Raw genomic sequence first — 14,096 nt, 5'->3', positions numbered from 1 at the left:
ACTTAAAACTCTCAACATTAAAAATGTAAAAAAAACATCTATTACCACATCAAAGCGTGTCGTAATTTTACACATAATAAACGTTTTCATATTATTTGTTAGAATTCCTTGCCACATTTTACTTTGCCGTACAGAAATTCGAGTGGTAAATTAAACTGAAAACACGAGATTGGAGTTAGGATATAATTATGGTAATATTACGATGAAATGGCTTTTGGTAACCATAATGTTATCATTAGCAGAGGTAATTATAGATAGGCGGCAACTTGGCTGTGATTTATTGTCAATAAACAAAATTTATTTATTTACAAGTTACGATATAAGCTTTTCACAGACCTCAGAATCAAGGTACATTTTTTACAATCTTTAACGTCAATATAAAACACTCGAATCTATAAACGTAACAGATCAAACTTACGTGAATAAGCAGAAGCTATTCGGAGCCAGTAGTAATCGTGAAACCCTGTTTCTTAGGCACCTGTCCGTTTGAACGTCTGCCTGTCACCCAGCTGTATCAGTAAGGTGGCCAGTTGAAATTGGAAACAAAAATACATTATCTGCAAAAATTTTAACAACAACAACAAATACTAAAAATTTATCACCAAAACGATTTGATTTCTTTAGTACGGAGTCTTTTCCTAATTGTAAGTACCTAGCCCTTATTATCACAAGTCCGACTCGTACTTTACCGGTTTTTCAGTATAATCGCTAGCCTCAAGACAATGCACCTCCCACTTATTCACCTCAAGATTAATGTCTCCGCCTGTCACCTTACTCCAGAAATACAAACTCCTGCATAATATTTACTACCCAGTAAACTCCCGCAAGAAATTTTATAAGGTTTATTTCAAAAGATTTACAGTACTGTAAATGTAAGTAGTGTTATACCTCGCAAGTTCTCGTAAATAAAAATAATTGGTAATAAACAAGGATCAGCGGCTTCTAGAATAAAGATTTATTAACGTTAACGTATTTTTTCTAAGAACAGATATTTTAAGAAGACGTTATGAAACGTGTCATTGATGATATTCCCTAATTGGATGATATTAATTGTTTCCTGAAAAGGACTCTTTTGAAATAAATAGGATTGAATAATTTTGTAAAAGGTAATTGTGAAAAGCGGCATTTCCTGCCTATTAAAAAAAGAGTTCAATTCCGATTGATAAAAAAAGTGCCTCGGTAGACATTTTTTACATTCTTTATTTATTCAGTAGTCTTTATAAATAATACAACCTCCATGCATAGAAAACTATTTCAAACTTTATTTGGATATGAAACGGTCTTTCCAACTTTTCTAACACCTCAAAACTTAAGACGTCAAAACTTAACAATATATTTCAGCGTAATAAATGTAAGGTATGAATAGGAATGAGACCTACAAAGTAATTTACCCAAACAACGCCGGGTAATAAAATATTTTCATAGTAAAAGTTCTACAATTTGCGAATTTCCCAATTCACTACCATCAATATTTTATACATGAATGAAGGCATTCTGATAAATTCAGTAAAATCTAAAACTAAAATTTAGTGATGCAAACATACGTTGAAACATTTGTAGTTTCAAAGTTCTATTTAAAAAATGCTTCCTTAGCTTCCTATTTTAATGTAGATTTGAATATAGATTTTTATCACTAAATTAAATAGTAAAGATGCCATTTACTCGTACATTATCAGAAAATGATTGAAAATCAATATGTCTAATGCTAATATTGCAAACTCATCATTATCCAAAATGCTTGCTTAATGAGGTGGTTTCACCAAAACACGCTTGGTAACGGATTACCGAACAATTTCCGTGAGACGATTGGGTTCTATCATATTTTGTGACACGTGTTTATAATGTGGTACTGTTGGTGTCACGTTCGTGTACAACATGTAGAATTCCTAGTGTTATAATATTAAACATCTAAAAAGTTAGCTTTTTAATCAGTTGTCACCAATTTTAGTCATCCAGTTCATTGGTGACCTGGAGACGTTTGACGCTGACACAAAGTAACATTGACGTGCAAATAGTAGCTTCTAATATTTAAAAAAAGATACCAAAATCTAAAAATTAGTTATAAATTAAAACGAAACCGGATTCGTTAGAAATCTATAGTTATGTAGTCGCACTGCAATTAGCGGATTGCTTTGATCAATCAAGAGTGGGAGCCATTCGAAATTTTTTTTTGGAAACAAGCTTTGTTTTGCCAGTTTTGACGGTCCCACTGTAATTCTCGATGAACTGTACGAAGGTTGCTAAAACTGGAAGCCACAGTATTCTAGATTTGTAACACAAGAAATATAAATATTTGAATGAATGCTGCTTGTACTGGGTGCCAAAATTGAGAAATTGCAATTCTGACAGCCAACACCCATGAAAAAGGGTTATTAAGGCAATGTTAAGACGCACAAGACAGTTATCCCAGAATTGGAACCATGATGTACTGAAAATAACAGTTAATATTGTACAAATGACACCATTACTCTCCTAGTGACAACACTAGACAATTAACACCAAGTCCAATATTACCCATGAAATATTCAACATGCTAATAGTTATTAACAAGTAACTTATCAAACATTGATTAGTTCCCTGTATCCTAAACTAACAGTCGAGTTTCGTGGCTATCAAAGTTCCATGCATTTTGTTGATTAAGGGGGCTTTGACGTTCATCAATCACCAAATATTACGGCCTCACATTGTATAGGCCTTTTCATTAATGAGAACGGACTTTTCCATTGGTCCATCATTCTAGATTATATACTGATACATAATTTATATTTCTGGTGGCTCTGCGGTTCTATGCATGAATTTATACTGCACGAGGTGCAGGTCCGATTCCAACGGAGGCAAACTACCAATGTGACTTTTCTAAGTTATAAGTACTTTTTTAATTAATCTAAGACACCACTGACAAACGGTGAAGAAAAACTTGAGGTGAGAGGATTCCAAATATCGGAATCTGAAATCGTTCGCAGTAGGCTAGCGTGGTGATCAATGTGCATAATTTTCCTTATACGGGAAAATTCCTTTGCCGGGACGTATATAGGTCGGCATTAATTATTTATGATTACTCAAGTTGTCAAGTGCTGACTGATCTGACATCACGCAATTTATTGTCTTTTTCTTTTCCTATTTATTTTCAAGAACAATACATTATTACACAATTTGTAGGCCTTAATCTGTAGTACTGCTAGCTTTCTACTCATTGTCACTAGCCAAAATGATCGTACAGTTACCCATTCATAGAGAGTAAGCGACGGTTGACTATACGTTTTTAGCTTCAAAGATGCCCAATTTTTTCAACGTTGTGCGTCTGTTGGAAGTCTGTCCAACGTCAAAATCCTGACATATACATCGTTTGTTGTTGACAATCCAACAGTGAGTTCCGACTCTGTTCTAGTAACTCCATGTTTGGATAAATCTTTTTACTTTCTTGCCTTTTAAATGACATTAGAACAACACCCACATATTCGCTTTATAAAAACAAATATTGAAACAAAACCAAACTCGTTAGAATTTTATTTCAAAAAAATCTTTTATAATTAATGAGTTTAATGTTTTAATTATCATCAACACCGTTTATAAAAGCAAAATCTAAGAAATATTCTATTCGTATTAAAATTGGATTTCACTTCTCACGGTATTCATACAACAGTTGATTCAGGAGAATTAAAAAGCAATTATATTTTGATTGCAAAAGGAAAATTTGTTCTGTTAAAACGAGCAGGACACAATGAAATGAAAATTGAAGATTTTCTAGCGAACTGAGATATAATATTAACGAAGTAGTTAGGAGAGACTGTGTTAGTTTGCTGAGTTTTAATATTAATTATTTTGATACTTTATTCATGTGAAAGTAAAACTTGTTAGGTTGCACCGAATTTCTTCCTTGATTTTTTTTTATAAAAATCACTCTTTGTGGTAAGAGACTACTTTTAGATTATACTTGCTTCCAGGGTACCCCTGTAGGTATGATCATCAGAATTTACTTTCATAAGACATACATGTTTTGGTACGCAAATTGTCTTTTATGCGGAATTTATTAGGGATCCTTCTTGATAACCTATTTTTTCTTATTTTTTGCTGGTAAAACTATAGTACAAATGTATTGAAAAAAATCTACAATGAATAATAAATAGATTTTGAATATGATTCAATTACTTAGTAACTTAGAAAATAAATTACAAAGTGTAATTCGATGGTAATTCAAAGCAATTAAAAATTACAATGAAACAATGCAGACCTCATAATCGTCTAACCCTAAAACCCCAAAGAAAATACAACATTGTATTCACAAAAACGGTCCTTTTGTCACCATAATTAAAAAGATCTTAAAAAATAATTAAACGAAATACTTTTTCAACCAGTAGGCATTCATAAAAAACTCCGGGGACATTATGCAAATGGTTTTCTTCAGTCGAGTTCCAGTCGTAAAAATAAGTACATACTAATAAAAAAATATGTGGTTTCAGCTTTCACACACACATATTGTTATAAATTATTGCCAATTATTAGCTCTTTATTCGATATTCTTGCGTCTATAACATGCTTATTGCTCTCTCTGGTAGAAAATTTGAAGATAGAGTTTCTTTGACGATTCTGGTTGCGTCATTTTATGGAAGTAATTTTTGTACCTTGGTTAGTCGTTTACGCATTTATTTCTTTGGCTAAACAATTCTACTCCTACCCCACTTAGTTTTAGGGAAAAAAAGAGATTGTTTAACAAAGACAAGAGGAATAAAAAAACCCATTAAGCAAGGACTTACATTTTAATACAATAAGTGAAACTTTAAACTAATTGAAAAAGGTTTAGCATCGATTAATAGCTATCTTCGTCAGTTATAAGACAGTCCATCCTCTTATTTTGATTTCAGCAACACAACCTCTATAGAAAGCCATTTACAGGTTCTTATATTATATTGGTAAGTTGAAGTAAATTAGCGGTATCATCTGTCGAGTATCCGTTGTTTACAATGTTTGTGCAGCTGAACCTCGAGAAGATAAGCGAATTGTCTAAGTTTGAAACGTGACCGTAATACTGCTTGTTTAATGAGTTTTTAGCTGCGTTTATTGGTATTGTTTGGAAATGTCCCAGGCTAACACATTGTTTATGAAATAAATTGATAATGATTAATGTTGCACCGGTTAATGATTTTTCTTAAGTTTTTTTGTGTTGAAATTATCGCTTGGGGCCTGGTCTTATGGCGACAAGTAATTCCTGTAAGTGTCTAAGACAAGGAGTCTAGTAATTTTAAAATGGGATAAAAAAAAAACTATATAACTACCCCGTTGGTCATCATTTAGGTGACCTCAAATTGCCTCATATTTTAAGTAGTAAATAAAACAATTTAAATCTTCTGATTGTGTCTTCAAATACAACGAAAGTTCAATGAAAATGTGAGGAATCATTTTTCATTCGTTCCCTCATTATCAACTCGTATCTCTACTTAACCGTAATATAAATGCAGAATGACGTCACAGACGTACACACGTAGGACCCTGTTAATAAGTTATTTCTGGAGTAAGCGTACGTTGGTACATGCTTATAAAGTAGTCCCTTTAGCTCGCAAGTTGTAATGCGAGAATATTTTAGGATGTTCCTCTTGTTGCTAGGGATTTATCCAAGACATAAGACGGCAGATGAGAGTGTTGCTATTTAATAAAAAAATGTTTTTTTTTAAACTAAGATTTGACCATTTTATTATTTCGACGGCATGCATAGGCCATTGTTAGGTCACCACGTCACCACTTATGTTTCGATTCACAAGTTGACTTCCCGCTAACGAGAACTACGGATCCTTATTTTAAATCTAGATGTCCTTGTGCATGTGATTTGTGAATGTGAAAACCCCCGCAATTAAAGGATTCAATTTCGTAGTATCCAGCACTATAGAATTGAATTATGAATCCTTGGAGGGTAAGGATCTTATAAGAGATTGCATGAATATGATTTGTTGATAAGTCCGTAATCTGTGGAAAAATCTTTGAGTTAAGTGGTACCAAAAAGACGCTTTATAAAAAAACATCGTTATATGAAATGCAAATTCAAAGAAGAGAGAAACTGATGATCAACGAATACGACATGATTTCGATTAAAGTTAATGCAGATTTAATTCTTTAAAATGTCGACTACTAGAAACAAAACAATGTCGACTACAAGAACAAAACAAACTGGTCGCGAATTCCGAGCAGAGAGTAATGCAATGCAAACACACACCTCATATCTTATATCAACAATATTCTCGAAGATAAAATAACCTGAAAAATCTCAGACTTGATTCAATATTCCGCGTACAGACCCAATAAGATCCCTTGTTGAAATAACAATTGAAACTTGAGTGGAAACAACAAGCATACTGGTTTGTAGGACGAGGTGTGACCGGCGTTACTATGAGCTCTTGTTGCGAAACTGTTGCTGATGAGGAAGAGAGAAGGCGCTCTACAGTTTATATTGCTATCTCGCTTCCACTCTAGAAAAGGTTCTGATTTATCTAGTACAGACCCTGATCGAGAGGACCGTGAGACAGGTATTGGACTTCTATTTTTGTTGTTACCTATTTCAGGAGAGCGCGCTTGGCCGCTTGGAAAATGATATTGTACCTTCGTAAACACCTAATTTACGTTTTAGGTAAATATCAATGTTGTAATTACGCTTCGAAAAGTAATTTATTAAGCTTTGTAGGTTTCGAAGTTAATTAATTTCACAACAAATTCATACCGCATAGCACAAACCTCGTAACCTAGGAAAAACATGAAGTAAATACTTTTAGGTTCCATATTAGCACTAAGTAGATAACGTAGAGCACTAATTACTCTACATTATGTACTTAGACTTCATATCCATTATTGTATGTAATTAAACCTATATTAGCAATTAAGTTATGACGTCATTCAAACAACAGACTAGCCGGGCTCCAATTAGGTTCTAATAATAGACAATATTAATTGCGCTGTACCAGCAGTTGGAACTATTCCCAAATGTAATACAATTTGTAGAGTCCCTCACGGAAGACGGAGTGCGACCTATTAAAGAACCTATTGTTGTTTGCTTATCATTTCTCGTTCGCTGGCTTTGTCTTGATAAATTCTAGGACAAATTTTAATGCTGACAGATTGCTCTGAAATTAAAGGACTATTGGCTTGATAATATAAGTCGGTGATCGAGGAATTTTGGGTACAGACTTTAAAATATGCAATCTAGTTAAGCTTTGCGGTTTTACTGGGAAAATTGGCGTTCTTAAGGTACCGTTTCCGAAACAAAATTAACTTATTGTCTTATACTAGACCAAAAAAATATAGGTGAGAATTTTTCGTCGAATACAGTATTCAAAATTCACGCTTCTTCCTCCGATTGGAACAAAACCAAAATTTCGAAAAAAAAAACAATATCTTGAAACGAAATCGTTACAACTATTTTAATTATAGCTTAAGCTGTCAGTAAGAGAAATATTTTAAATGCAAGTAAAAAATAAAAGCTATTCCACGATCCCAATAAAATTTTCTGCTTGCATAAACTACAAAATCTCATATACACAGTAACTTGTGAAGAATATCACTGGACACGTTTGTGTGAAAGTTTCCGATACCCAAGACGCGACGCTCCATAAACACGAACAACTTACAGAGACAGAGATGCACATCTTGCAAAGAAGCTTAACTTTCACATATATATGACAAGCTTCAATACTTTTTTGTAATAACTGGAAAAAAAAACTAAAACGAACGAACGCACTACCCAAAGTTCCAAGACACAAGTTGAAAGCTAAAAAATTATAGTAATTTTGAAATTATTTTTCTCAACCCTTAATACTTAATTTGTCAATTTGTTTTGATGATAATTTTATTAATGACAATGTTTGGAATTAATTATTAGGTGATTTTGCGAACGATTTTTATATTCCTTATTATTTATGATGGCTTTGATTTTCGATGCTCAATATTTATTGCTTCCATTGCGTGCATTTTCATAGATGGTTCGACATAGAAACAATTATGGATCCTGCTGGGCATAGCATGTTTGTAGAGGGGAGGCAGAACGTTCTCTTATAAATTCATGATTAATTTAGTAATACTGTTGTTTATTATAGTTATATCTTCTATTGTATCTTTTTTTACAATACTATAAAAAAGATACAAATTCAAATCCAATAAGAGTCGTGAAAGCTTCTGTCCAGCGCCGTCTTGATATTTTACCGTAATGTCTTACTATATTTGACACTTGTGTGATACTTGTGTCTCAGAGTAAACAGACAGGCATTAGTTCGATCCTTCTTCATCGTAGTCGTATTACAGTGGATTTTGGTAAAGCGTCGAAAGATTGCTAAGAAAGGTATGTGTATAATAACGATATATTTCTCTGGATAGTGTAAATTACATTATAGCTTATTACGGGCTAAAACAAATATATCTCTTTTCTTTTTCAGTCTACCCAGTTTTTTTTTATTAAAAAAAATGTGATGTGTACTAAAATAGCTCTTGTGGTACATAAAATTCTTAACCATTTCTTGTAGTTTTTAGTTCTCGTGAAGAAAACGATATTATTTAATGTTGAAACCTCATTTCAGAATCCTTCTCACAGCTCAAATTCTTATTTTTATTTATTACAGGCCTTGGCCTTTTGTGATTCAAGGTTACATTTACCACTCTTACATTGATTAAAACTCAAAACCAGACATAGAACATTTCTATTCTGGTCCTATATCCAGCTCCAACTTTAAATGCGTCACATAAAAACATCGTCGCCGAAACTTTTTTATTTATCAGATTCTGAAGGAGGCAATATTGTTCCAGCCGGCCGTAAAGCGGAGAGAACGAAATGGTCCAAGAGGGCGAAGTTTGTGAAGAGGCGAGGGTCATACTGACAGCGGACGCGAGGCCTTGGCAATGCCTAATGAATTTAATTAAATTCTCTGCGTGAAACGGTAAATAGTTTATCGATTGTGGGTGTTCAATCCCTGTTACTAAGAGGCAAGATTTATAGAATTCGTAAACCAAGAACATACATGGATTGAAACTTGAAAAAAAGCTTGTGATAGGTATTTGAGATGGTGACACCTGTTAAAAGTAATTGTGTTTTTAAAGTAGAAAGCAGTTCAATGTTATACAAGGTAGCAGAAAGAGGATGAAATTCTTTTTTAAATAATACCAAACCATTTCAGCGGCCAGTCAAAACAAATCCTTCCTCTAACGCTGACGAATAAAAGTCTAGATGTTAATCTAAGGTGTCAACTACTTCGATACCAAATCGAAACCTTCATCGAAAGCTATACAGCCGTCAAGAGTGAAAAGGTTACAAGCATACACCACAGACTAAAATACTTTTATAGTCATAATATTAGTGTGATTAACGTAAAATAGTCCTTATCATCAAACATAACAAGGTTGACAACGACAAACCACTTTATTGCGTGACAATTTCGTGAACTCTTATAGCTAGCTGTATAGCCCCGCTCACTCACAGTACTGCGCTTGCAAATGAGTTTGAAGAAATACTTGAATATATCTCGGTGTAAATTATTGCTTAAGAACTTCATTTCGTATGGAATCCTCAATAAACATTACTTATTATTCTGAGAAGTATACGAAGTGCCTTTTTGGTAAATTATGTTAAAAGGTGGTAGGTAACTGAGAAGTGCAGAAAACTAGAAGCAGTCTTTCAATCATAATATATGAATTACCATATTAATTTATCAAGCAATTAATTATCGTAGTCAATTTTAAAATTTTAGTCGATTCGGGTTCTCAGAAAATTGTGAACGGAACCCTCAGTGTCAAAAATTAGACTCGCACTTGACTAGATTTTTAACATCATCTGTGTTTAATAAATGTTCTGTTTACAATTTCCACTTATTGATACAGAGCGCTATTATCATAAACAACTGTATTACTGTATGTTTTTTTGATAAATAATTAAACCTTATGATCGTTTCAAAGATTTTTGGTCATTCAAGATTGTTAAAAAAAAATTTGGTCCACTAATCACAACCTACATATAAGTACAGTAAACTTATTTCACTTTGTCTTAAAGGTAGGTATATTGTTTTTATACACTTAAATGTCGTATTTCATCACAATACAACCCATTGCAGTAACAATAAGCTAGCTGGGTGTCAGATCACGAGGTTTATTCGAAAGAAATAAAACTGGAATCCCAAAAGACGACACGAGGACCGATGAAATAGGTTCTTTTGTTTTACACGTCGACTTTTTATGGATATTGTGTAACGTTACACCGCTGTTAAGTGAAAATTATTTGGGGGAAAATTATTTCTTTACTTGGCTATATCTATGGCATACAATTGTAGTCCAAAAATAGTAGGATAAAAAGATATCAACGCACCTAGCACTTAAGATCCTTGTTTCAGAACGATTTACTGTTTTGGAACCCGTATCAAAATTAATCAGTAAATAAGAGAGGTAGGATTTTTTTTAAACATTTACCTTAAGAACTTCACGTTTCGTAACACGTCACGCCTTTCATGGCTGCACATCTCGTGACTCCCCACGCTAGTGCCCAAATTACTTTGTAGAATGCACAACATGTTAAAGTTTTAACAAAGTGTTAACAACCAACAATCATAAACATTTTCAGAGTTATTGAAATTACGCGGCGCATTATTTCTAAAATCAGGTCACCATTTACAACACTATGATCAGTCTTGACTGCTAGCAGACAAGGGCGCGAAAGTTGCCAAAGTAAATCTATTTTTTTTTCCATCTACCCTCAAATTTCTACAATACTCAGGACAATGACTGTGTTCGGCCATGTAACGATAATAATGAATTAAAAAAAGTAACAAAAATTTAAATATGAACTTACACAAGTTTATAACAATAGGTTAATATATTTTATACTTTTGGATTAAAAATGACTACACATAGACAAAACCAGTACAGGTAATACTTTTTGTTTATTTTCGTTCAATTCTATTCCTAAACCTATATAGGGATATTCCAGGTACTAAGGTAAATGTGTGCCGTATTTCATCCAAATCCGTTTGACCGTTTCGGCGTGATTGAGTACTAAGCATTCATCCATGCGTCCGTCCGTCCATCCATCTCAACTTTCGGACATTAATATACATATATTACGGTATAATTCTTATACTTTGCCACTCGCTGCTCATCTAGACTTGAAACTTATACTTAAACGTTAAGTTCCATAAGTTTCTATAATAATAATATTATTATAGAAATTTCAGATATTACTAGAAATGTTATATCTTACGAGCAGTTAGCTCAAGCATAAATCAAGTAGAAGTAAAGTGGGAAGGATGCTGATGAGCCATGGGAAAATACCAACCCATACACGCCATTGGTTCACAGATATTTGTATAAAGGTCAACCCATGATTTATTCATAACCCGTCAAAAAAATTGCCGCCAAATTGCAAATCAATTGACCCCTGGCCAACCACGGAAACGTTTGTCTGATATTTGAATAATGCCCATCATGCAGAGACATTGCAACTTCTAGTGTTGCTATCATTTGAAGCTGTGATCGTTCCTTGACTTATAACTTTACACTTGACCCATCCAACATAAAATAAAACAAGACAGATCTTGAAAAAAAAGGTCAAGTGCGAATAGGACTTGCGATACTGAGGGTAGATAACCAAACTCATGATAAACAAATAGGTCAGCTAACAATATACCTAGATATTTACTTGTCACCTACCAACTTTATGACCATTGCTTAACCTAGATCCCTTATTTTTGTTATAGCGCGATAGCAGTAGCAGACATACATCAACTGAGAAAATTAAAACTGTCAAGGTATCATGGTTCAGTAAATACAGCCTAGTGACGGGCAAACGGACAGACAGCGGAACTTTAGAAATAGGGTTCTATTTTTACCCTTTTCGTACCTAAAATGAAAATTGATTGCCTACAAAGTGCTAATTTGTAAAACATTCCTCTTCATTGAAAGAACCCAAACGCTTTTCCATCTTAAATAGAAACCAAATAAACAAGTATTGCAATCTCACTGAGCTTTGATTAGCATTCTTTCTACGGTTTAACGTCCTCTCAGCAACAGACGGAATGATAAATCAATTTGTAAATTGGTCTACTTAATTCGCGCCAAGAAAAATACTTGGATACAACGTTGTGTACTATTCTCGTTCAAGAATTAATTAATGTTTCATAAAAAAATCTTGTTAGAGTAATATGTTTTGTGTGGTCAAAAACGGTAAGGTTAGCAATATCAGAGGCATATAGGATAGAAAAATCATTTCAATCGCAACTATTCAAATTGTCATGATTCCAAGTGTGCGACCAATAGAACTTGTGTTTATTAATGAATATTGATCCGAAGGTTTTGAGGTCAGAAAATGATGCGATGGTGAAAAAATCAAAAGCAATGTCAGTTCCAAACTATTTACATTTATTTACACTCGGTTCAATTCAAGTCCAGGATTTCAGTAGTAGCGGGCGTAGGGGAGGGCAGCTCCGTACGCAATGTTTCCAAATCTGGCGTATCCGTAAGAAGTGCCGACACCAGCGGCGTAAGAGATGGGAGCGGCGATAGCGGGGGCAGCGTAAGAGATAGTGGGAGCAGCGATGGCGGGGGCGGCGTAAGAGATGGCGGGAGCGATGACAGCGGGGTCCTTGCGGACGACGGCGTTGAAGCCCTCAGCGCCAGCAGCGTAATCCACAGTGCGGCGAGTGCCGTCAGACTCCAGGAGGGAGTACTGGCCCGCCACGTTGTTGTCTACTCGGTTCTCGATCTGGTGCTTGAAGTCACCGGTGTAGGGGTCTGCCACGCCATAAGAGAAGCTGGAGATATCAGAAGCGCTGGCGATGGCCACCAAGGCGAAGAAAGCGACGAACTGTAAGAATTGCAAACAAATGAATAAAATACAAATTAAAGTCCCATCTGTGTCGAGCTTTTACCATACCCCATACCGAAAAAAATGTGACTTATATCAAAATAGAAGCAGAAAATAAATGTGATGTTGATGGAAACACTTAAGCGTTTATATCAATAAAACACTGTAAATCTGTAATTTACTAGTTCACTGACATGATAATAGCTAATAGCAATGACAAATTTGATCACATAAAAGTATTCCAATGTTTTTTTTTATTCATAGTTAAGATTGTCGGTCCTACTCTCTGAAAATCAAAGATTAAACACTTGACTATAAAACCACTTGACCGTAAATGTATATTTTATATCACATCCAATAAGATGAGAGCCAAAAACCTCCACACTCCAAATTCACAATCACTAGGTGAAGCAAATATTTTCCGAATGCATCCACGTGTAAAAATAAATTCCAAATTTTATTTACCTTCACAAACATTTTTGTTGTTGTTGTTGTGACTACGTCTGACTCAAGTCTGATGTTCAGCTCAGTTCTTCAGCCTTTTATATCATCCGAGCTTAATCCAGTTATGCAGAATCAGGAAATTTAAGACTTGGGCAAAACACGGTGCTCTTGAATTGTTTGCGGATTGAATAAAATTCGTCTCATTATTCTTGACAAGTGTTCGTACCTACTTTCGTTTGCAATAAACAAGACCTTGGATTTAAAGTTTGAGAGGAATATTCCGTATGTTCTTTAAGTTCTGAGCTTGATTTTTGATAAGGATTTATTGTTATCGGTTATTTTATCTTTAAAACTTGCTTTTCGCACGGCTTCACCTGCGAAAACATTACCCTTTAAATGCAAAGTATCAGCTAGCATCGTTCAAATCGTTTGGGCGTGAAGAAAAACACGTTATTAAATACATAAGTTCGATTCTATGATCGTGATATATTCAAAAGTTTAGGTCGATAAATTTGAGAAGTGCGAATAGAGTAATACGGTACGAAACATATTTTGTGCATGTTGTAAAAAAAAGATAGTTAAAGTGTAACGCGAGATGCTTATCAATGACACCGTTACAGCTCAATTAATCAACCGAATTTAATAATTAAAACAGTTACAAGTGCAGCCGCGGGCGTTAGCTAGTTGCCAATATTTTTTACTTTAATTATGATTGCGTTTCTTTAACCTTACAGGCTAAGTCAAATAAAGGCGTATTGGAAGCATAGCTGTTATGGATACCGTTTGCCAAAAAAGTTCACAGCTGTCATCATCCATCAAATTCGATTATGTTCGC

General features: G+C 34.2%; 1 protein-coding gene across 1 annotated transcript; it reads right to left on the bottom strand.

Moving 5' to 3' along the window:
- Positions 1-12,351: 12,351 nt before the first annotated feature.
- On the bottom strand, positions 12,352-13,308 carry LOC113493588 (larval/pupal rigid cuticle protein 66-like). The gene is made up of 2 exons (XM_026871629.1): positions 13,283-13,308; positions 12,352-12,817 (listed from the first exon to the last, which is right to left on the bottom strand). Exons 1-2 carry the CDS (start codon positions 13,292-13,294, stop codon positions 12,407-12,409), a joined length of 423 nt encoding a protein of 140 aa, XP_026727430.1. The 5' UTR covers positions 13,295-13,308; the 3' UTR covers positions 12,352-12,406.
- Positions 13,309-14,096: the final 788 nt, after the last annotated feature.

This window comes from Trichoplusia ni, chromosome 4, assembly GCF_003590095.1.
Source record: "Trichoplusia ni isolate ovarian cell line Hi5 chromosome 4, tn1, whole genome shotgun sequence".
Lineage (NCBI taxonomy): Eukaryota > Metazoa > Arthropoda > Insecta > Lepidoptera > Noctuidae > Trichoplusia > Trichoplusia ni.
This window is presented reverse-complemented; position numbering and strand designations above follow the sequence as displayed.